At 40.7% G+C, this 24318-nt stretch overlaps 1 protein-coding gene across 10 annotated transcripts in view; it reads right to left on the bottom strand.

Annotated features, from left to right (window-relative positions):
• Nucleotides 1-15647: 15647 nt before the first annotated feature.
• Nucleotides 15648-24318, bottom strand: part of CCSER2 (coiled-coil serine rich protein 2) — a 170284-nt gene continuing 161613 nt past the window's right edge. For 5 of the 10 annotated variants that reach the window (XM_019755554.2, XM_019755555.2, XM_074339718.1 and 2 more), the window contains one exon: nucleotides 19751-20706. In XM_019755554.2, the coding sequence (XP_019611113.2) occupies nucleotides 19888-20706 (819 nt within the window). In that variant the 3' untranslated portion in view covers nucleotides 19751-19887. Of the gene's footprint in view, nucleotides 20707-24318 lie in introns of all 10 variants that reach the window. The other 5 variants (XM_019755556.2, XM_074339721.1, XM_019755559.2 and 2 more) reach the window with 4 other exon arrangements.

Raw genomic sequence — 24318 nt, 5'->3', positions numbered from 1 at the left:
TGCCACCACTGAGGACTCAGGGCCCTTGCAAAGCACCTCATCTGCACCGGGGCTTGTGAACGGTGCTTCTCCCGTACTTGCAGTCGCAGGTCAGAGGGTGGGGTCACTTGGCCCACCACTGCCCATCCCTGCAGGATCACGTGAAATGGCACCATCTTCGTGGGGCCCTCCCTCACGTCCTAATCAAAAACATAACCCCACACATACACGCACCCACACACATACTCCTCCTCTCCTGTTCTGCTTCTTTTTTATAGCACACATCGCCATTTAAAGGTCTGTTTATCTTATTTCTCTCACTTATTTTCTGTCTTTCTCATGAGACAGTGTGCTGTGAAGGTAGGGATTTGTGACGGTAGGGATGAAGGGATTTGTGTCGTCTCCCCTGCCTCCACACCCGCCCATACACCCCCGCCCCCAGTGGAATCCCTACTCTGTGAGTAGCTGGCAGCTTCTCAGGAAACAGCACTGCCCCCTTATTGTCCAGCGAGCCAGCAGGCAGCTGAACACTCACTGTGGGCCTGGACCTGCCCTAGGTGCCTCTCAAGAAGCTTGTCTCACTCCCCAGCAGTGCTGGAAGGCCTCGGTGGTGTTAGACGTGGATGCTGAGCTCAGACAGGAAACCTGAGAAACTACCTGCTGAGTCATCCTGGGTGTGTCTAGGTCTTGGAACCACAGCCAGGCAGATCACAGTGGCTAAGGTCTGACACCAGAGCCCAGTACCCCTAAAGCTGGGTAGCTGTGGGCAAGTTCCATAAATTGACTGTGCTTCCATTTCCTCACCTGTAAAGCCAAGACCTTAAGCACCTATGTCCGCGGGTGGTGGTGGGACTGAGTACCACAGGAAGCATAGCGCTCCCAGCTGGCAGTAAATGCCGGATGCCAGAGCCCTTACTGCGCAGGCCCCACTTCCAGCCAGCACCCCTAGACCCTCTGTGGCCTGGTCTGCACCTGTGCAGGGCTTGGGTGCTCCAGCCTCTCCTGTGAGAGCCTGGGGCAGGTTCCCTGTATCATAAGACAGGATTGAGGCTCAGGAGCCCGTTTCAGGTGGCAACTTTGCGGCCAGTCCATCCTCTTCCGGTGGAGGCTCCCCAGCTGGGGACGTAGGCTGAGGCCCTGCTGACCCCAGGCAGACAGACAGGCCCAGGCCCGGGAAGGGGGACAGTAGAGCAGGGACTGCAGAGGGTCCTTGGGGATGCCCCCTGCCTGGCTGGAGTCCAAGACCTCCTTGGCGCCCTGCCTTCTACTCGGCCGCGCCCCCGCCGCCTGGAGGGCCCCCCACCTTCTGCTCTGGAAGAGACCCCCTACAATCTCCCCTGCACTTGAGAAGGACTGGGCAGCCTTAGTAACTCTCAGAATCTTCCATTTCTTAACAGCCTGCAAGGGGGGCTCTGTCACCACCATTCACGGATAACAGTGCTGGAACCTGGTCTGCGCTGTGGGTCAGGTGGCCTAGGGGTCTCCGTTGGGGCGTCCCTCAGCGTCCTTGGAAACAAAGTCTGAAGAGACTTCCAAGAGCAACAGCATCGCCCTTCAGATGCTCAAAGAAAATTCCGCCCTCAGACAGGCGTCCGAGGAGGGGACCCAGGACTCCTGCGATTCTAACAGGAGACGCTCCGGGCCCCTGGCCTGGCTGCATTTCTCGCTCGGCTCCCCACCCAGACCCGAGGATGAAGCTGCTCCAGAGCGGGGGCCGCGCGCCCCCGTGTGGCCGTGCCTGGAAATGCAGGTCCCGGAACCGGGCACTCCAGATTCAGGGACTGCGGGGGGGGGGGGGGGGGGGGGAGAACCTTCGGGAGGAAGCGCCATCTAGGAGGAGGAGGGTGGGAGGCTCCTGGAGGCCCTCGACAGGCCCTAAGTTGGAAGGCCCTTGACAGAACTGGATCTCCTATGACAGGCACCTCATGAGGGAAGGGCTGCCCGGTGGCACAAACACCACTTCTGAACCCCAAGATTCCTCTTCCCCTTGGGGGCTCACGTAGGATCTAGTGGCCCAGGGACTTTGCCTTGCATGAGCGTTCTAGCCTGAGCAGGGTGCAAGGCCTTCAAGGCTGCCCTGAAGATTTGGAGGCAGTTCCAAAGAAATGGCCCAGAGTATCAGGCAACAAGACAGAACACAGTTGGTTCTGCTTCACTCATCCTTTCAGCAGGACTTACAAAGTGCCCACCAAGAACCAGCCACCCTGGGAGGCTTTGAAGCTGTGTCTTCTACAGGCGAGGAAAGGCTTTCAAATTTACCCATGGAAATTCAGACTTACAAAGGGCCAGACCCCCAATAAGTGAATCCTATTTGCCTCCTTTCCAGCTTTGAGCCCAGGAAAAGGCCTCATGTACATCTGATTCCCCAGCCTCCTGTACCTCTGATGTGGCAACTCATATTTAAGAAGGGGTGACTCGTGGGAGGCACACACAGCCTTCTGATATTTTGGGTGGGCACTGGTCCTGCTAATTTTACCTAAGAGTTCGAGTGTGACCTTAGATGTATTAAGAGTAAACTGGAAACTTTGAAGAAACCCATCCAAGCAAGTCACCTTCACATTTTGACTGGCCTACCCAAGATACACAAAAGAGTTACATGCCATCTTTTGGATTTTGCCAGAGAGCCATAAATCTGTGCTCTGTTGTCCCCTAATAACTCTCTCAAGGAATTTGTCTTCATTTAGTAATTATGTGGAGCATGGCACTCTGAGATCTGGTGACAATCACTTGATGTGACTGTGAAAGTTCATTATTGATATAATTGGTAGAGAAAGACCACTAAAACTTCTGGGAAATTGATTCTTAATCTTGTAACGCATGATGTAGAAAAAAACAGAATCACAGCAATAATGAGATCAGTTACGTGGTTGGGGACTTGTGGTTCCTGCGTGGTTGAAAATGTCTGCATTTGACGTGCTTGGGATTTTGATAATTTACAAAAAGCCTTATGATCTAATTTCCCCCTCTCCAGCCTCTTCAAAATTCAAAGGAAATTGGCTGAGATTGGCCTCTGATTGGTTATAACTGATGCGACAGCAAATCAGAGCTGTCTTAGGGGATAGAGTCTAAACCCTTGCCCAGACCTAGACCCCTCAGAAGACTGAGCAACATCAACCTGGAGACTAGACCCCCTTTACATGAGAGACCAAACCACTTCAGGTAGATGGTGTGTTCAATTCTGGACTCCAGAAAAACAAACTTGCTTTCTCTGTCCTCCTCTCCTCCCACTGTTGGCATTACCCACCCCGCAGACTATTTACACACACATAGAGAATCAGGTGTCCCAACTGGCAGAGCAAAGTGTTTGAAGCTCTGTCCACCAAACATTTCAGCTAAATTCTCAGACTCTAACCCGCTTCAGTGTGGTTCACATCAAGTCTTGAAAAGCCCATCTGGAGCCAGCCTTTGTTTGGAGGACAAAACAAGTTTCCTCCCCTTGACAGCATGGAAGGTTCTTAGGCATCCTGGTCATCGCACAGGGAGATGGAGATGACAGTGCCTTGTCCACCTGCCCTCTGCTAGGAGCCTGGAAAAGCAGGGTAAATGATCTGGACTAGCTCTGTCTAATAGAAATGGAATGCCAGTCACATTTGTAATTTTAATGCTTTCAGAAGACACATTTGCAAATTTAAAGTGAAATTAATTTTAATAAGATATTTTGTTTAACTCAATATGAAATAATTTATTTCAAAATGTAATGGGTATAAAAATATTAATGAGATACTTTACATTTTTTAATATGAAGTCTGGTGTAGAGTTTACACTTACGCAACATCTCAATACAGACTAGTCACATTTCAAGTGCTCAGCAGGCATGGGGGGCCCATGGCTACCTTATTGGATCATGGAGGTGCAGAGTCCAATTCTGGGAGCTCAGAGGGTAACTGAGCACCATCACTGCCATTCTCCAAAGTCCCAAGTTGGGTGTCAGGTCTTCAGTGATGCTTGCAAAATATAACTGGGACAAAAGTACTGTCAATGTGGGAGCATGGGCTGAAAGGCTTAGTGGACAGAGTTTTCTGAGGCCTTAGTAGGCATTCTTATCCTGGGAGCAATCACCTGGGAGGGGGAGGAAGAGGCTGAACCGGGCTCCTATATAAACAGGCTTACCTGTTCCATTGAGACTCTAAGTCTTTTCCAGGTAAATGAATGTCCACCCAAGGGCACCTCCAGCACCTTTAGCACCGTTTTTGCTGAATTAATAATGAAGTCCAAGACCAGGACAACTCTTGAGATGAACTAATTTACTTTTTCAGACAGTGAGAACAATGGAACATGTAAGTTTCCCTCTTTGCCTTGGCTGCCAGGAAACTCAGAGCCAACTCTGTTCTTAGTTAAAAGATACTGCCTCAGCCATACCTCCATTATTATCCAGTTGTTGCTCTTTCACTCTTAGTTTAATACTTTGGGGATTTTGCAGGGTTTCTGTCTTCTGAACTTTTAAGAAACGTTGAAGTCTTTTTGAAATGGGCAGGGTATGTAAGGAAGTTTCCAGAGTTTACCACTAGATAGCCGAACTATGTAATAGAATATATTGGCTTCAGCCACCACCAGTGCTTATTCTGCTATTTAATAGCTATGTGACTTTGGGCAAGTAACTTTTACCACCCTGAGTCTGTTTTATCATGTGAGAAAGGAAGGGCTGTTGTGAAAATGAGCTGAGATGACATATACCTTGAGAAGTGGTAATAGCCTTGTGATTAATTGTATGGAGTCTGAAACCAGATAGTCTGGTTTCAGATTCTATTGTGTCTTTAAATAGTTATGAGATCTCAGGCAGGTTATCTACCATCTCTGAGCCATAGCTTCCTCTCTATAAAATGGAGATACTAGTGCCTGCTTCATAGGACTGTTACGAGCATTAAAGACTAGTAACAGAGTACATAGAAAGATGGCACACACAGAACATCAAGAGTTATTGGCTATTAGCATTGTAATTAACACATAAAACACCCATCAGAGAGCTTGGCACAGGGCTACGGAGACACCAAGGTTTGTACTACTGTGCCTGTATCTAGTGTGTTTGAAACAGGCCCTCCCTTTCAGCTCCAGGTTCTCCTGTGTGTAAGGCTATAGGATTGACTCCTGGCCACTGCTCTGGAGTGAGGGACTCAGTGTGGAGGGAAGCGGTGGGTGAACGGGGTGAGGAAAGATATCTCCGAGCAGCTCAGACCTGGGAAAGTCTTGTGGGAAGTGGGGTAGACAAATGAACAGAGACTGCTTTATGAATATGCAGACCTTGTATTTTGAATCCATCCAGTTTTGAACAAAGCAAGCAAAGAATTTACACTATTGTGAACTTACTTTTGGCTGTTGGACTGTGCTTTGTATTTTGTATTGTACACTGCATCAGCACTGAACAAGATGGGCCCTTCGTTTATAATGGTTGCATTTATAAAACATTTAACCCTGTTCTTGGTCTAACAGAAGGCCCTCAACAAATACTAGCTGCTATCATGTGACCAAGCTTCCTCATTCCACGCCAACCTCAGGCCAGAGGTATTTCTCCAGCGGAGTCTGCACCTGCAGAACTGTAGGAACCCCGGAATTCAACGCTGCCTTTGAGACTCTCTGTAGCTTCTGCAGTATTTAATAACAGAGATGATTTTGCTGAATTAATTTTTTGGGGTTATATTATGGCAAAAGAAGTTCAGATTTGGAAAATTTAAATTGCCGAATTGAATATTCTTTCTTTAAAGTATACCCCCGTCAGGCATGTGACTCACACCAGTGCAGGCAGCGTAATCTTCCCAGAATCTCCTTGGTTCCCATGAAAAGTAATTCCTCCCCACCTCCATCTCTGTATCTCTTCCTGTGCCCTACACTCTGGCAGGCTCAGCTTCCCAAATGACCCTAGGCCTTATTTCTAAGATTTCTGCTATTTTCCTTAGTGATAAGGGAACATATATGATGAATTTTATTAAATAATTTAGGGTCACCATTTGGGCCCCAGGCAGTTGGCACCTGCTGCAATGTGTGTTTGGAAGAATGAGACAGAAACAAACAAACAAACAAACAAACAAACAAAAAACAGTTAACATCTTCATCAAGGCTCTCAGAACTTGGGGGACCTAAAGTAGGGGATTCAGATGCCCTGCACCCTTTCTTTATGTGCTTCCTGGCCACATGGCCGGTGTGACAGGCCTCTGACAAAGTGAGCATGGCCTTTATCTTCTCTGCCCCCTAAAACTGGAATGCTGTATTCACCCTGCTGCGTCCCCTGGGCTGCTGACAGGAGTTTGAGGACATAAGGAGTCTCTCAAGTATGTCCCAGCATTGTTAGCAGCATCGGCCCCAAGAGGGCTGTGCAGTCAAACAAGAAAAAGGTAAAAAATATATAAAAAAAAATAGTAAAATAAAGCATCTACATCAGAAAGTAAAATGGTCTTTATTTGCAGATGACATGATCCTATGTGTAGAAAATTCCATGGATCCAGAAAAGCACTATTAGCACTAATACATATGTACAGTAAGTTGCAGGATACCAGAGCAATATACAAAAATTAATTGTATTTCTATATATAAACAGTGAACAATCCACAATGGAAATTAAGAATAATTCCCTTCACAATCACACCAAAAAGAACAAAATACTTAGGAATAAATTTAACAAAGAAGTTTAAGACTTACACACTGGAAATTACAAAACATTGCTGAGGGAAATTAAAGAACATCTAAATAACTGAAGAGAGATTTCATGTTTGTGGATTGGAAGACTCAGGTTGTTACGATGACCGTTCTCTCCAAATTGAATAGACTCCATTCAATCTCAATCCAAATCCCAGTGTACTTTTCTGCAGGATTTAACAAAATGATCCTAAAACTTATACAGAAATTTAAATACCATGAATAGCCAAAATAATTCTGAAAAAGAAGAACAAAGTTGGAAGACTGTAACTTCTTAATTTCAAAACACTACCATTTTAAAGACAGTATCGTCTTGGTATATGGACATACACATGGATGCACAGAACAGAACTGATTGTTCAGAAAAAAAATTATCTTTATGGTCAACTTATTTTCAACAAACGTGCTAAGGTGGTCAGGACAATTGGATATGCAAAGAGATGCATACCCTACACAAAAATTAACTCAGACTTAAATGTAAAAACCAAGACAAAATTTTTAGAAGTTGTCATAGGGGGATACCTTCAAGACCTTTGGCTAGGCAAAGATGTCTTAGACACAATACCAAAATCACACTATATTTAAAAAAAATTGATAAATTTCACTTCATCAAAATCAAAAACTTCTGTGCTTCAAAAGACATTGGCAAATGAAGACAAGCAACTGACTCAGAAAATATCTGCAAAACACTATCTTATAAATGACTAAATGACTTGTATCTAAAAAATAAAAAGAATCATTATACCTCAATGCTGAGACAAGCAAGCCCACCAAAAAAAAAAAAAAAAAAAGAAAGGCAAAGATTAGAATAGACATTTTATGTAAGTAGATCTATGAATGGTGAATAAGCACATGGTGCTCAGCATGTTAGTCACTAGGAAACTACAGAGCAGAACCAAGAGATACCATTTCATACCCAGAAGAACGGCTATACTAAAAAAGATGACCAATAACAAATGTTGTCAAGGATGTGGAAAAATGGGAACCCTCGTCTGTTGCTGGTATAAAATGGTGCAGTAACTTTGGAAAACTGTTTGGCAGTTTCTTATAAGGTTAAACATAAATTTGTCTTATGGACCAGCAATTCCGCTCCAAGGCATCTACCCAAGAGAAATGGAAACATATGTGCAAACAAAGACGTACAGATGTTGTTATCAGCATTTTTCATAATAGCCAAAATGTGGAAACATAAATGTCAGTCATTGCTCATTGGATAGACAGACTGTGTTATGTCCGCATAATGGAATATTATTTAGCAATAAAAAGGAATGAACTTAATTCATGCTATGACTTGGATGAACCTCAAAACATTATGCTAAGTGGAAGAAACTATACACAAGAGGCTACATCTTGTATGCTTTCATTTATATAGAAAGTCTAGAAAATGCAAATTTATAGAGCCACAAGTAGATTAATGATGTCTAGGACATTTGGGGTGGGGGACAGGGATTAACATTAAATAAGCATGTGAGATCTTACTGGGGTGATAGAAATATTCTAAAACTGATTTTGGTGAGGGTTGCCCAACTTAGTAAATTTAACAAAAAAATCATTGAATTGTATGTTTGGAGTGGTGAATTATATAATAGGTAAAATAAGCCTTAATAAAGTAGTATGTTTTTAAAAGAGTAAAATGAGACTACCCAACTTTGGGAACCCAACCTACCTTACCTCCGTACCCGTGAGTGTCAAGTCCGGGGAAGAAGGGCGGGCAGGGGAATGGTACCTTACTCACAGATGCCTACTCAACACGCCTTACCAAGAGGGAGGCCGGGCAAAATCCTCTGGCCTCTCAGAAAACGCAGAAGCTGGAGTGAGAAAGTATGCGCAACATGGATTCAAAGGGAATGAAGGAGTGTGTGTCTTCTTGCCCACTTCAGGCAGAGGAGTAGAAGTCGCAGCTCCTTGCTCCTACCTCCTCCAGCGACAAACCCCAGCGCACAGAGCCGCCCACGCCCGGGTCTGCACAACTCAGCCTACTCCGAGCACAGGCTCCCTTCTCAGGCCCAGCAGAGACCACACAGTGAGTGCACATGGTGCAAAGGCACTCATCTTTGCTGTTCTGAACCTGTCACACTGGATTTGCAGGTGTTGAGTGGCAGAAGAACAAGATAGTTACTGTCGACCGGCAAAAAAATAACTCTCCAGAAAATCCACCAAAAGAAGTTTATTCGGGAAAAGAAAAAAGAAACAAAGCTACCAAGGAATGTGTATACACACACTCACCAGCCAGGGTCCCAACCGGCCGACCATGTGGAAAAAGTCAGGAGACCAAGATGGCTTCCCACTTTAATCGCATCCCTTCCCCGGAAAGTTACCACAAAGTTCAACAGGAAGTCAAGACTAGAGTTAACAAGGGGCCCAGTTCCACCCCATAGTCCTCCCAGCTCCATGGTTAAGCATCTTAAGATGACAGTTCACTTTTATCATTATGCATGGGGGGCTTATTCAGAAAAAAAAGAAACATTTATCATTTTCTTAGGTGGCGAAAAATAATCATTGGTCGAATAACTTCATTTGCAGTTAGAAGCTATTAGAAAAACGACTGTGAGGTTTGGCCACCAGCTACAGAAAAGTGAATATTGGTAAGAGGAGATGAATGGTTGGCAGGGGAAGAATTTCCTCCCTGTACAAAATGAGTGAATGCACGTCTGGGTTTTCCCCAGGTTGCTTGCCTGTCCTCTGCTATGTGTGGACAGTGTGCAACTGTGTGGGGTCCCTCAGGGGCGGGAGCTGCCACCAGCCCTGTGCTGCTTAACCTTGGGCAACTGGACTGAGGCAGTTTCCCATGGGAAAGCTCAGCGTGAAGAAAACAGTCAATGGTACAATTAGAGGCTGGGGTCTCCTTCTTGGCTCAAAACAAGCAGAATTGGGTGGACTGTTTTCAGCTTGTCCAGAAATTGGAGGCAGGAGGCCAGCGGGGCTGTAGCTGAACAAACGGCATTGTCCTCACGTCTGCAACCTCAGCGTGGCCAGGCAAACAGGGCCCTGAGATCTGCCAATTCTGGTTTCTAGCATCATTTGACTATACTTTCAAAATGTATCCAACTGAATGATATATTCCTTTATGCCAGGCATTCCACAGCCTCATAATGCAGCAGAACCCAGGTGAGGATTGATCAATCTGTACAGATTTTCACTCCTGCAGTTCCATTTGGGAGGGAGTAAATGGACCTGATGTCTAATTAGAAAACACTACATGGAGATGGGTTGGGGTAAATTAATCTCCTATGAATATCTCCAGGCCTAGCTAGTACATGCTAAGGGTATAAACTATTCAAGTTTGTGAGAAATACATTGTGTCACTTTCTGTGGACCTTCCTCTTAGCATAGAGTAATGTGTTCCCAGCCCCAAATACCTGAATACAAAAAGGAGTAAAACAATTTCGGTGTCAGGTAGATCTGCCATTAGTTGTGTCTTTGCATAAGTGACTTAAAATGTGCCGACACACCATCCCGTAATGGGCCATAGTGAACAAAGACCGTTCACTCATTGGCTGCCCTTATTAGCACAGACTGCTTGGCCTGGGGATCCCACAGGGAGATGGAGGAGGCCTAGGATTCATATACTCCTGCTCCAAGGAAATGGGGGAAGCACAGGAGACAGGACACTGGCAACCAAGGGAGGGAGAGGGCACAGGCAGATTTCACAGTGGGTAGGGGGTGAGAGGGATTGGGTGTGATGGGTACTGAGAGATACTGACAGATACCGAGGGCCACCAGGATGAAGGGCACACAGAGGCTGGGGAACAAGACCTCCCAAGCTCTTGCTGTTTTCTTTTGGCTCTGCCTCTCTTTCGATACAAGGATCATCACTACCTGTCTCATTTCTTTTGAGTGCCTCCCTCTCTAGGGTTTTTCACTCATTTTGTTGAGGCTTCACATGGTAAATAAAGCTAACAATGAAAGAAAATGCAACACTTTAGATGCCCTGGATTTGGTAACATTTCCAGTTTGTGTCAAGTAGCCCCTAGCCACACACACCCTTACTGCAGACAAGTCTGATGAGGGCACAGGGCACAGGGCACAGAGTAACATTTTGCTGAGGCCAATTTGACTATGTTGTTACATGCTAGTGACATATCACATCCTGATGCATTACGTACTGGGATAGCATGTTCTAAATACCACCCACGTCAAACGTTTTAACTTGCTGTTGTGGATTACTAAGAGAAATTTTACAGAATCGAATGCCTCCTCCATCCCTCACCTTTCCTACCTTCAGCTCAACTGGCTGGGTCAAATTCAGGGTCACACTTTGTGCAGATCCTAACCTGACCTTACATTTGTCCATTCATGTAACAGATGTGCCTGTGACCAGACAGAGAGGTGTGCGTATCAGGCCTGGAGGCCCAGGGTGGAGGGGGCTCCCACCAAGAGGGCTACTTCCAGGTGCTGGGCAAACCCAGGGGGTAAGGGAAGGCTGGACAGAAGATGGAATCTTGCAAACTGAGTTAAGAGTTTAAAGGCAGACCAGGCAGGACCAGGGACCTAGAGGAAGCCTGGCTGCACTGAAGTTAATTGTGGCTTTCCTATTTTATCCCCCTTTGCTTTACTATGTCAAACCCAAGTTGGCTGGGCTCAGGGAAGGTTCTGGGGTAAAACCTTAAATGAGGACCACAGGATTGTGGTGACAGACATGACTAAAGTTAGAAATCCCTAAAGACAAGGTGACTTAACTCTCCTTTCCCATAGGATTTCTTCTCTAAGTTCAAAATAGTGTGTGTTGGGGGTGGGGTTGAGTGGGGGGACCAATTATTGAATGCCTATGTGCCAGGTGCTTTATAAATGTTGCCTAGGCAATCGAAATGACCCGGTTATTTAAAACAAAAACAATATTTCTTTGGTAAGTGCACAGTCTCATAATTAAACAAAATAGAAAATGTATAAGGTAAAAATAAAACCACCCATAATTCTACCACCATTCTTACCATATTGTTTTTATATAGGAATTTATACATGTTAGGATTGCACTACATTGTTTTGCTTTTGTCCCAAGTTATGAGAATATTTTGAGTAAGTGTTGTTATAATGTGAATATTCTGAATAAATATTCTTCAAGAGCACTGACTATAGAATTATTGCTGTATGGATGAAATAATTTAATCATTTCCCTACTGTCAGACGTTTATTTCTAATTTTCCATTCTTTCAAACAGCTTTTCACATAAAGGTATATAACTGACCCGTCGTTAGATTTTTGCATCTCTCTACTTGTAAGGTCAATTTTTCATGTTTTATTGTCCTCTTTTGGGGTCTGTGGTTGGTCCCCTCTGAAACTTAAGTAATGCTTTTTGCAATATTCACAACCATAAGTTCATGGTCTCCTCTGCTTCTCCCTTAAATTCTTGGGGAGCTCTGAAAGGCAGATCACTGCTCCACTCACAGGGGTGTGGGAGTGAGCTGAGATGAGCTGTCCCGTCAGGCCCAAACCCTTTCCTGAACACCTCCTCTAAGCTGTCTAGACCCGGATCTTTGAACCTGACTGAAGTAGCAAGGACTTTGGAGTGTTTGCATCTTAGCATTAGCCTGGAACACAATTTAGGAAACAACATGCATTAATAACTCGTAACAGGTCCCATTCTTGTTTTTCATTGCTATTCATGTTTGCACTTGAACTACCCTTAATTTACTAAGTGTAAAGCCTCATCTAAAACTTGTCGTGAAAATTTCCTGTAACCCCTAAGTATTTTGAACCGATCACGTGCTTGAAAATACCTCAGGTTGGTTGAATGTATTATTACCTACTACAGACTACATGATAAAGATCTAATTTTGTCTGGCTGTATTTTTTTTTTATTTTTATTCTAACACAAATGCACATTTTGGTTTTGAAGATAAATTCACATGTGATTGCAAACACCTCTTTACTGTTTGCCCTCTTACAGTTCTTTGTTTGTGAGTCTGTCTGGCCTGCTGGGGATATCTTGATGGCTTCCATGGAGGGGACTGTCTCATTCACCCCCCACCACAAGATTTAAACGTAGGCCTAGGCACACAGCGTTCTTCCCATTTCTACTGTGAAGAAGGAAAGAAGTTACCTTTTACTTCAGCAGACTAACATCTGAGATGTACTTTCAAAGAAAACTGTAATCACCTAAAATATTACCACGGAGTGCATTATCCATACTCAAAATGGATGGATGAATGAATTTATGTGTGGATTAAATAATAGGTCATGTTTCTGAATCTTGAAAATAGCAATACCATTTCTGTAGGTGCAAAATCAGAGAAATGCCTGTGAGGAACTGTTTCTTTCTATCTCTCGTTTTATGGGATAGATGGTAATTTGAGGGCTCTTTGGGGGAAATTCATGAATGAAGAAAAGGTTCTTCTAGATGACCTACATTTCTCCTCAGAGACTACAGGGCAAAAAATGCCAGGTAACCAAAAATATGAACTAGACCACATTATGTATGGACGAAAAAGGGGTCACATACTAAATCTGACAAACTCAGGGGAGGAGGCGAGCATGGCAGGCCCTATAAACTCAAAGAGACTAAAATTAGTCACGTAGGATAGTCTGAACATAAAAATCCCTAACTAAGGTGGGCCATGGCGGGAAGTCACATCCTTGGCCTGTAGCTTCCTTGACAATGGTCAGTCTTTACCTGAAGTGAGTATCGTCTATTGTCTCTTTGCATCTAAAATAACACGCTCTTGGAATGTCAGAGTAATCCCTTTTTTGAACCCCTCAGGGCACAGCCCACCACACCAGAACGGGAGACAACAGAACCTGTTATCTTGTTCCCACATACCATTTCTCTGTGCTGTAAATGTTAATTATTAACTATCATGTAATGTAATGTAATGTAAAAGAAGTATGTCTCTCCATTTTACTTTTTGTCCAATCCCAGATTTCCCCGCTTTGCTTTCTCCCACCCCTTTAATCTACCCCCAATGGATTTCACATAACCCAGTAACCCTCCTTATGTCTCCTCCTTTGATTCTAATGTGTAAAACAAGCTGCAAAACTGCCATTCTCCAGAGCATTTTCTTCATCTGTGGAGATACTGCTTCCTGGCAATTGTCGTCAGTTTGGCTCAAATAAACTCATTCAAGTTCTCTACAGGTGTGGACGTTTCTTACGTTGAAATATATTTTATGTATATACAAGAGAATGGGATGAACGAAAATGAAGATGACATAAATTGAATGCTAAAGGTAGACTTTGGAAAGTGAGGTCTTATGGGCTGAGGTCTAAATGGGAAGGTGGCTTAACATAGTTGAGAAACCTCAAAATTAAATCTTGACTAATCATCTAAGGAAGAAAAGGCAGAGTAAGAACACCTAATATGGCTAAAGTTCTTGAATAAAATCAGATTATAAAAGGCCAGGTTTTCAAAGGAAAATGAAGGCATGTATCCAAGAATTAATATAATACAGAAGCAAAGATGAGAACAATGCAAGGGAATTAAAGCTCAGAATGAAATGAGGGGGAAAGGAACTTTACTGCTATATTCAAAACAAGATGATGAACAGGGAATGGAAGAGCATTCCTGAACTGGATGACAGGAAGTTAAAAGTGTCTTGTGGGTCCTTTAGCTAAAAGAGGCAGGGGCCATGTGGTCTTCATCTCAGTGACTGACGTAAGTAAGACATTCCATCAAAATTACTTAAACCTAACTAATAGAAGAAGTCAGAATTAACTCATACTTGTCTTTTCTGTGGGGAATTTTTTTGTTTTCTTCAGAGTGTAAAACAACATAATGGGAAACAACTGACATGACTACACTTGATGACAGACCAAAAGGGAAAAACTTTGAGTTAGTCTAAGAAAATACTTGCTAATAACTCAGAAAGCCTTAAAACTAATACAGGTATCTTAATAAGTGGTAAATGCCATTATCAAATTTATTATTAATGAAATTTCCTTCACTTTTCCCAGCATTTATGAAACCATTTTGGATGAATAACATACCAGTGTATCAACTTTTTGTATCCCATTGTATGATTATCACATACAAATTATAAATTCCCTATTTCTTTTGTTCCTGCACATTACGTAAAATTTCATTAAACACACGTCTTGCTTCAAGTTATTCTGTACATGTACTGTTTAAAAACAATGAAACAAAACAATTAAAATTACGTTTCCCCCTTTTATGCAGCATTCCAATTCAAGGTGCTAATATTTTTTAAGTAAAAAATGTCCATTATCCCAACATTTTTCTAACATAAAGCACACATTTGATTGACATGGAAACTGAAGTATTAGGTAACTTAAAGAATCTGTGAAAACAGTGTCAATGAAAAAAAAACCGGCCTAAGGGAAAGCTTATAATAGTTTGAGTCAAACTGAAGACAACTGCCAGGAAGCAAAATCTCAACGGATTGAGAAAATGCTCCAGAAAATGGCAGTTTTGCTATTTTATACATTAGAATCAAAGGAGGAGGGTTACATGAAATCCATTGGTTGTAGAATAAGGGGGTGGGAGAAAGCAAAGCAGGGAAATCTCTGGGATTGGGTAAAAAGTAAAAAGGAGACACATAATTGTTTTACATTGGTGGGTACAGGATAGTTAACAGCATTTTACAGCACACAGAGATGGTATTTGGGGAACAAGGTAACAATGAGGGATTTTGTAGTTTCCTGCCCTGGTGTGGTTGGCTGTGCCCTCTGGGAGGTCCGGAAAAAGAGATTATTCTTACATTCCAAGGGTATGTTAGATGCAAAAAGACAACAGACAGGCTCAATTAAGGTGAAGACTGACCTTTGTCAAGGAAGCTACAGGCCACGGCCCACTTCGTTAGGAATTTTTATGTTCACGCCATCCTATGTGATTATTTTCGGTCTCTTGAGCTTGTCAGGTTTAACATGTGGCCCCTTTTCCATTCACAACAACAAACTATTGTTCAACTCCTACTCAATCAAGGCTTGGAGTATGACCTGGGTGTAGAAGAGTATGTGAAATGACAGTCTGTGCAAAACAAAACAAAAACCCACCAAATGAACAGTATTTTAGATCTTTGTGGAAAAAAGAAAAGATATCCAAGAAAAAGTACGCAATGGAAGTCAATGTTGAGAAGGACAAGAAAAAATATTTATAATTATGAACTTTATTTTTATTTATTATGCCAACATTATCAGGAAAGAGATTTTACATCCAGTTTTTATAACTCATTTTACAAGCAAATTCTAATATACAGTATTTACTCTGAACTTTTTTTTATATCAATGGGAAAAGCAATACTGCAGACATTAAAGATTGTGGTGTTTTTGCTTTTAGCTAGTAATGACTTAAGAGATTTTAAATTTTTAGGGTATTATTTTGTTACAGCAATCATTTACCAATGACAAAGTGGATAGCTTTCCCCCAACAAGGTTAAAATATATGTTGCATCTTTAATTAACAGTACAGTTGTAGACTGGCACCCACCATCATAATCATTTATCCAAATGTATTCTTTTCAAATTACTGCAGCAGAAAAATTGAAGGAAGGTGTGGAAAGAAAATTAGAAAACATAACTCAAGCATGAGAATTAAGAAAAACAGTAAGGTCATCCTCCCCAAGGAAAAACATCAGGTATGTGCATTATAGCTATAATTAATTTTCAAATGTGTGAGTAAGCATGCAAACATAACCACCCCAACTAATTTATAAACACGGAGACTACTGTGTAGGATTGACGGTAAACTGAAACTGTGCTGCAGTATCACTCATCCTCATTGCAAGCCTATTTGGTGATTCCAAATGGCATCCTCAGTGTCCTGGAGACCCAGAACCCATCGAGACAACGCTGCCCAGAAATTAAGTGTACCTCCGTGTCTGTGAAACTATGTATGCTACAGGAAGACTTAGAAGTGACAGCTATAGGAGGATCTGTTGTTCTCTTTGATGCATTGATTAAAATACTTAACGGGACAAGGAAACATTAAAAAAACTTAGTGCTTTAATGGGAAAAGTGACCTGCCAAGGATATCAATCTGTGAAAGGCTGTACTTCAAACAGCAACAATTATAAACTTATTTCAACAAAGAAAGCCACACCCAACAGGAGGCATTTTGATATTTCAGGCACAACTACAAGCAATTAAGCTCATTTAAAGTGCAAATCTGATTATTTTCGTTCATATTCAGATTTTTGTTAAAATACTTAGTAAGTACCCTAATACCTATATAAATACAATGAACAGTAGTCTATATGCCTGAAAATATTGCACAAATTAAAATCAGACTCCAAAACAAAAATGCTAGAGGGTCTCAGTCTTTAGAAACATTCTAAATGATACAGCTATGTAACCCTTTAATGCTTTTAGATCATCTGCACCTGTACTGAGAAACCCCTTAGGCCAAGCTTTCTTTAAAGAACTTGATATGCATCCCATTAACAGCCAAATGTATAATTCTACGTACTCTACGTAGTAATTTTATTTTTCACAAATGAGAAACTTAACCAACCCCCAGAAAACGTCTTCCTCAGGACGTGGAATTCATACACCGCAACCATCTTCACTAAAATCACAAGAACTAAGAAAAAAGTGATCTGAGTTCCTGTGGAGGGGGAGTTTGGCACAGAGTTGATTTACAGAACCACTGACCAGAAATTAAGCCAAATCTGAGGACAGATCTGATTACTCAGGCGAGCTACATCCTCCCCTCATTTCTAACTTAACATTTACTATGGAGCAGCTTAGCATGATATTCCTGCAGTTTTAAAAGAAAACTGCAGGCAAATACTTGGCTGTTTTGTGCAAGCATCCCAGATTTTTTTCCTCTTAAATATATTATGCTTCATAATTATATTGATGAGCCTCTGCAAGATTAAAGCTCAACAAAGGTATAGACAGGTTGAACTGATGGGTTCATATTTCAAGGAGAAAAAACAGAGCAGAAAAAGATTAGAAAAAACAAATTGCAGAAGTGAACATTTTTATATAATAAACAAAAACATTTCCCTCAGACTAGGAGATTAAAAATAAAGTAAAAAAATTAACTTTTCCCTTAAAGGCCTACTTGTAAATAATGTTTCATAAGTCTATGTGTGTGTTACGTGCTGTTGAGTTGGCTCCAACTCCTGGTGGCTCTCTGAATGAGTGACATCTACCATGTCCTGTCCTCACAGCCCTGCTCAGCTGCTGTCGACTCACGCTTATGGCTTCTTTTACAGTCAATCCATCTCCTATTTTCTTCCTTTTTTCCTGCTGCCTTCTATTTTCCCCAGCATTACTGTCTTTCCCAAAGAACCCTGTCTTCTCATGATGTGCCTGAAGAGTCTATATCAACTTGTAAATCAACTAAAAACCTACTAATTCATCAGTACGTTTTACTTTGGGGAAATACAAATATGTGAGATAACATCGCATATGCAATTATAAGATCAGTTTTCTTTCTCCTTCATAATGAAAGACCACATGTACCCACTTGTAGCTAGCTGCAGCCATGACTGCTCAAGTCCTGAACAAACAGGAGCTCTGCTGATACATATGCCTGATCACTTAATACTAACAATAGCTGGACTATGTGAAAAACTTTTTGAATTTTGGTGCTTCTCCTGCAGAAGTGTTGAGAGTATGATACTAGCCTAGATTTGTGATGCTCACCTGCGACCAAATCCAAGAACTGTAACCAATGAATGGCAAATTCACTTGAACTGGTAAGGAAAACGGCATCAAAATGGTAGTAAATGTTTCTTTTGGAATTTCCACTAAAGAACTTGCTGTTGTTTCTCTTAAAAGGGGCAGACAATTTTCAATGTACAGTTTTAAAAGGAATCCCTAGAAATTTGAGTGACTTTTTGGCCATAATCCCTCGTGATACATTTTTGGTCAGCGGATCACACACACGAAAAATGTACATTGTAAAACGCTATCTGTCTGAAAGACATTGATTCTAATTAAAGAAGCAACATGGGCACAACCTAAAGATGACATGATTTGGGAGAACAAGGGGCGGCACCTTTACAGAACCACCTGACGAGCAGCCTGCAGCATGATTAGGTCAGCACATCTGGTCCCCTGGAGGTTCCACAGCTACCTTCCTAGCACATTAAAATAAATAAGCATATTGCCATTGAAATATCTTTTAATACCTTTTAATAAAACACAATTTCCCCTCTCTAATTCTGTTTTTCTTCCCAAATCTACTTTTCAAGAAATTGTCATTCAAACATATACCAACCTAAAAGGGAAATCTGGAAAACTCAGCAAAACTTATGAGTTCTAGCTTTCGCAAGATAGTCTTAAATTTATAATTATTCTCAAAATATCTTTACTTGTTTTACTACAGAAAATAGTTTTAAATCCCCATGTATAGGATCTTTATGTCCCATCAAAGTTTTGTGCAAACATTTCAAGTCCATTATTCCAGTCTTCAGATATTAGCACAAAGTCAATAAATATACACCTTACAATAAAGACTTAATTTAAAATATATGCGGTGGAACTTTAAAACAGCTATCATGGATCCATAAGCCTATAGGGTTCAAAACAGAATTACCAGCAAAACTCTAGCACCAACCTATGTTCTAAATGAATACATCTTTAAGTACAGGTTTCAAGATGCATCTCAAGCTTTCCAAAATTTATCCAGTAGCAAAAACACAATGGTGTGTGTGTGTGTGTGTGTGTGTGTATGTGTGTGTGTGTGTGTGTGTGTGTGAGAGAGAGAGAGAGAGAAACAAGATGCTAAAGCAACATGTGATTGGTTTATACAGAATATAAAACAGTTTTGAGTGGGGCAATTGTCTGCTAAATAAAAATTGAGAGTAGCGTGCTGATTCTAGCAAGGAAAAATAAACTTACATAGACTTCCCATTAAAAGCCTGATTTCCTTTATTCATCACAGAGCTTTGCATAGACCTTTTAAATATACAAGTCACTGGCCAGATCTCTGCTTATAGACTATCATCTTCCATTATCACCAAATCTTTAGTTAAAATAACAACCGTATTTACAGGAGGGACAAGTGAAAAAGGGTGAGGCTCTGAGAACCACAATTAATACAGACCTTCAAAGGACTCAATCAGCAAAGCACATTTCTTGCCTGCTAAGTGTAATAATACGTATTTTCTGATGTACAGGAGGATAGATAACATGATTAGGCCTCTGAAATGGATAAGCAAACTTTTGGGTTTACCTGAGACAAATATAGTCAAATGCTATGTACTTCAACCAGGATATAAAATGGAAGAGCCCAAACTAGTAGAAGCTTCCACATTTTTATTTTTAAGATTTGCAAGCTTTCAATGGAACCTCCATCACGGCAGCAAACTGCATGTAAAGCTATTACAGAATAGATGGTTTTTTAAAAAAGCAAATTGGCAGGTGAAGGCTATGTACTTAATGTATCTTTGGTTTAGGAAGACGAGAATATCGATTAGAGGCCAAACAATCCCCAGAATTCAAATTGCCATTTGGATTCTGCATGATTTCTTTTCTTTTTATTAGTGGCCTTGGGATGCTTGTCTTGGTCTGGAAGTTTTGAGGCTCTAGTCGGGGGCTGCTTATTTGTTTTTGTTTAGAAGAGCCAGAAGGGGGGCGGAGCTTAGATGCTTTTGGATTCAGATTATTTGCAAGATTTGTTTGATTAGGTGTTAGCTCAAGTTTTGCTGAATTACATGGTGTGATTATTGGTGAGTTCTTACAAGTGGGAGTCCTACTTAGAGATGATTCAGAAGCTGAAGGAGGTACCAAAGAATTCAAGGTGGATGGTTTAAAAGGCTGCAAGGACTTGGGCTGAGACATGTAGTCTTCCGGTGAAGATTGATTTCTTCCAACTCTCTTGGCCTGGTCTACTGTATCTGCCTGGGTAAGTGTGTGAATAGAAGTGGGTACAAACTGCATGTCACTAATTTGATTATTTGCCAAATGATAAGGCTCTTGAGCATCCATGGTCACGTTCAAATCTGCTTCCAAAGGTGTACTCTTAGCCACATCCTTAGTGAACTGCGGGCTTGACGAACGAGGCCGGTCTTCCAGACCACAGTTGCTGTCTTGTTGCAAGCCATGTGTAAAGCTTTCATCCAGATGTGCAGCACCCTGACGTATGCTCTGGGCTGTGTATTCACTGTGGGCCTCGATATGTTGTGGTTTTATTAGTTTTCCCTGGGCGTGGTCTGTGGGTCTGGGAAGGCTGCTGGAAGGCTGTAGTACTTGAGGCTATTTTAAAATTAAAAACAACATAAGCAACAATTCATTTTAAAACGCCATCCAGAATTAATGTAAGTTCCAATTAGTCTCTGTTGGTGATTATTATGTTTTAATATGAGATGTGGGGTTCTTTTAAATTAAAGAATAAATTACAATATCAAATGAATTCATGAGACAAATACAAGAGTGATAATGCAAACAGAAATGATACAGGCAGTAAACACTAAACAAGATCCAAAATCAAACAGGAGAAAAGAAAAATCTTAAAGTACTGATTTATTGTTAAAAAAAAAAAAAAAAAAGATTCCTGTCCTAATTGATTCATTAATGTATTTAAAACTTTATACTGTATATGAGAGCTTGACAGAATGATTCCTATAGTACTTTGGTTTAATCTCCATAAAGCATTCAGATAGTAACTGTGACCTTCAGAATATTATCAATTTTTAAGTTTTTTTTTTAAAGGAAAGCTGTATACCACTTTATCACACTTAACAAGAGGAAGTATTAATTTAAATGTCAAGGTGCTGTACCTCTACTGAGCATTAAAATTACCAACAGATAAATAACGTTTAGAATGAAGATTATATTCTCAGTTGATTGAAATAAAATTAAACAAAAATAGGTCAATACACTTAGCTAATGCTAACCTACCTTTAATACTCTTGTTGAAAAGCTTCAGAATAAAATGTCTTCATACCTTATTTGTTGTCTCAAAGCCATATGAGGGATCAACTAAGGTTCTGGTAGAGCTCATAGGTAGAAAACAGATTTACCTTGCCCAAGAGTGAACATCCACTTAATAAAATTAGAAATGATGAGCCTTTTGAATGATGGCTGGGAGTAAAATATTTGAAATTACCTGTAACTTGAACCAAAGCTCAGAAGTCTACACTAGCCAAGTTCTCACACTTTTCTGGAGTTCACTGTGTGGTTATATTCTACACAAATCAGAGGAAACCTACAACTTCCATTACTTTTGTGCAATGGAAGTTATCTTTCAATGGCCCAAACAGGTGACATGGGGCAGAGCCTACTGGTCATGTCCTGATACAGAAGTGGTTGCTATAAATGTATAAACAGACACGCACATGCACACACACACATACACACACACACACACACACACACACTTTTCATTAAATAATGTTTGCTGAAATATCAAAGTTTGGCAAAGGGCTTTGAAACGTGAACTTTAAAGGACAATTTTTTACTAATAATTTTTTTTTTGTAACTATGCTGATCCATAAACAAATCTACATAGTATCTAAATTCTTCAACAGAAATGGTGAATCTATTTATACTGCATCATTTATTTTGCCACTTTTTTCACCTCCTTGACCAGCCTAGGTCAGCAATCAGGGATTAGATTATGGCAGGATTACCAGGGACTGAGGACAAAGTTCCCTGACTCACGGGGGTCCAGAGGCTTGGCCATGATGGTGCAGGGCTGACTTGTTATTTAAATAATAAAATCAAGACAATGACTACTCAAAATTAACCCATACAGAATACGTTACGTTAAACTCCTATTTTAGAATGTTTAAAACAAATAAGCCATCTCAGTCTTTACTTCAAGCTACATGTCGTAGACTTTAAAGTTGGTGGGCATTTTCACAATAAATTATCATGTAAATGAATAAACTGTCCTTCAGACTGAAGGTACTAAAATCACTATGTAATTAATTCAAAAGACTCTCCTGGGGGTTTCCTAGAAAAAAAAAATGACCTAGCTAAAGTGCTCATACATTTATGAAAAATTTAAAAAATATAGATAGCAGGAGCCTATTAAGCAACCAAAATCTACCAAAGGAAAAGAAAAAAAAAAAAACAGCAACTAAGGAGGAGAAAGGTGCAGCATCAAATGGTTGATTGAATGGGGATTTGTTTTCCCTTTTTACTTTCAAAAACTATTAATAAGATATTCTAGTCTTGAGTTAAAAATCTTAAAGTAACTTAAGACCTTTGAAAGTATCAGTGACAATCACAAAAAACTACTTTATTGTAATATGTTTATTGCCAGTAAGAAGAAAAGGTATAAACATGTGCTATCAAAGAATAAGAAGTTATGATTTTCTAATTAAGACAAAGTAATAAACTGATTAAGATAACCAAACCTGCAGAAAAGGGGCACTGTGAATTGTAGATAAATCATCCATTTGGACCGTTGTGATTATTCATATTACCCAACGCTATCAGAGAACTAAACAGAAATACAGCAGATAGAAAGATGTGCTGCTTGCATTAAATGCAATGAGTCTCCACATCAAATACAAAAGAATTAGAAAATAATCAGGTTTTTAAAAATAACACAATTTTGAGTCTTTTAACTGGTTAGATTGAACAATTATATTAAAAAGTCTAAACTATCACTTAATTACATTAAATATATTATTAGTTGCTAAATGATGAATAAACAATGTCTATTTTATATTTTTACTAAAGGTTTATTTTAGTGGAGTGATATAATTTGCCTATCCTAAAAGAAATGAATTATTTTATTGTTTCTTTGAAAACTAGTTTGGAAATCAATTCTACTGCAAATAAAAAAGTCTCTTGAAGAAGATCAGGAAATGACATAGCAAGGCCACGGACACAACTTGCTCCTGATTTGTGGAAGATGGCGTAGAGCTGGTTACTCACTGAGGACTGGATCGTCATTACTTAGCTGCTGGCAAGTTGAACAAGTTGCCTCCTAACATCCAGCAAGCAAAGGAGAGATGTTTTCTGATAGCTTGTTGCTTGCAGTATAGTTTTCCCAAATTCTAAACACTCAACTTGTATTAATATAAATGCAAAATGTTAACAACTCATCTTGCCCACATTCACGACTATTTCTAAGCCCTCAGACATCTTTAGAATGCATCCTAGGTATAAAAAGAAAGATCCCATGTTCTCATGGATAATAAGACCAATAGGAAGGGATATCAAAGAACATGCATTCATTTAAAAAACGTCTATGATTTACCATGCACTGTACTTAGGCGTAGGAAAATATGGAACTGAACACAATGCTATTCCTGTGGCTGAGAGGCCCAGTGAGGGAGATAGGTCAACAAATGATGAGACCATGTCACAAGTGTAACAACATGGGAAAAAGAAAACATGTGCTTGATTAGAGGTCGCAGAGGGCATCAGGAATCACAAACATCTGAAGATGAGTAGGAGTTTTCCAAGTAGACAAACAGGAAGAACACTGAGTGCAGAGGACCATACAGAGCACAGAGGCAAAATAAGAACATGGTATGTTCTAGTAACTTCAAATTGTTAGACTGAATTTGGAGCATAATACTGGTGAAAAGTATAGGCAAGGTCCAGCTCATAAAGAAGCTCATGTCAGGCTAAGTAGGTCTGACTTGCGCAGCAGACAATGGGAGGCGCTGATGAATTTTAAGCAGCAGAATCATAATGATCCAATGCATATTTCAGAATGTCACTAGTGGAATCTGTGAGGAATGTAAGCGGAGGGAATGAGACTGCAAGCAGAACAGCTAGGTAGTATGCTACTGCTAATAGCCCAGGTGATAAATGATAAGAGTCTAAAATTGGGATACTGAAAGAGAAACTGGAAAGGACTAAAAGAGATTTTGAAGATGGGAGAGGTAAGTGGTTGTTTGGGAG

The sequence above is a fragment of the Rhinolophus sinicus genome, linkage group LG07 (genome assembly GCF_036562045.2).
Source record: "Rhinolophus sinicus isolate RSC01 linkage group LG07, ASM3656204v1, whole genome shotgun sequence".
Lineage (NCBI taxonomy): Eukaryota > Metazoa > Chordata > Mammalia > Chiroptera > Rhinolophidae > Rhinolophus > Rhinolophus sinicus.
Note: the sequence above shows the minus strand (reverse complement) of the source record. Positions and strands in the feature narration are given on the sequence as shown.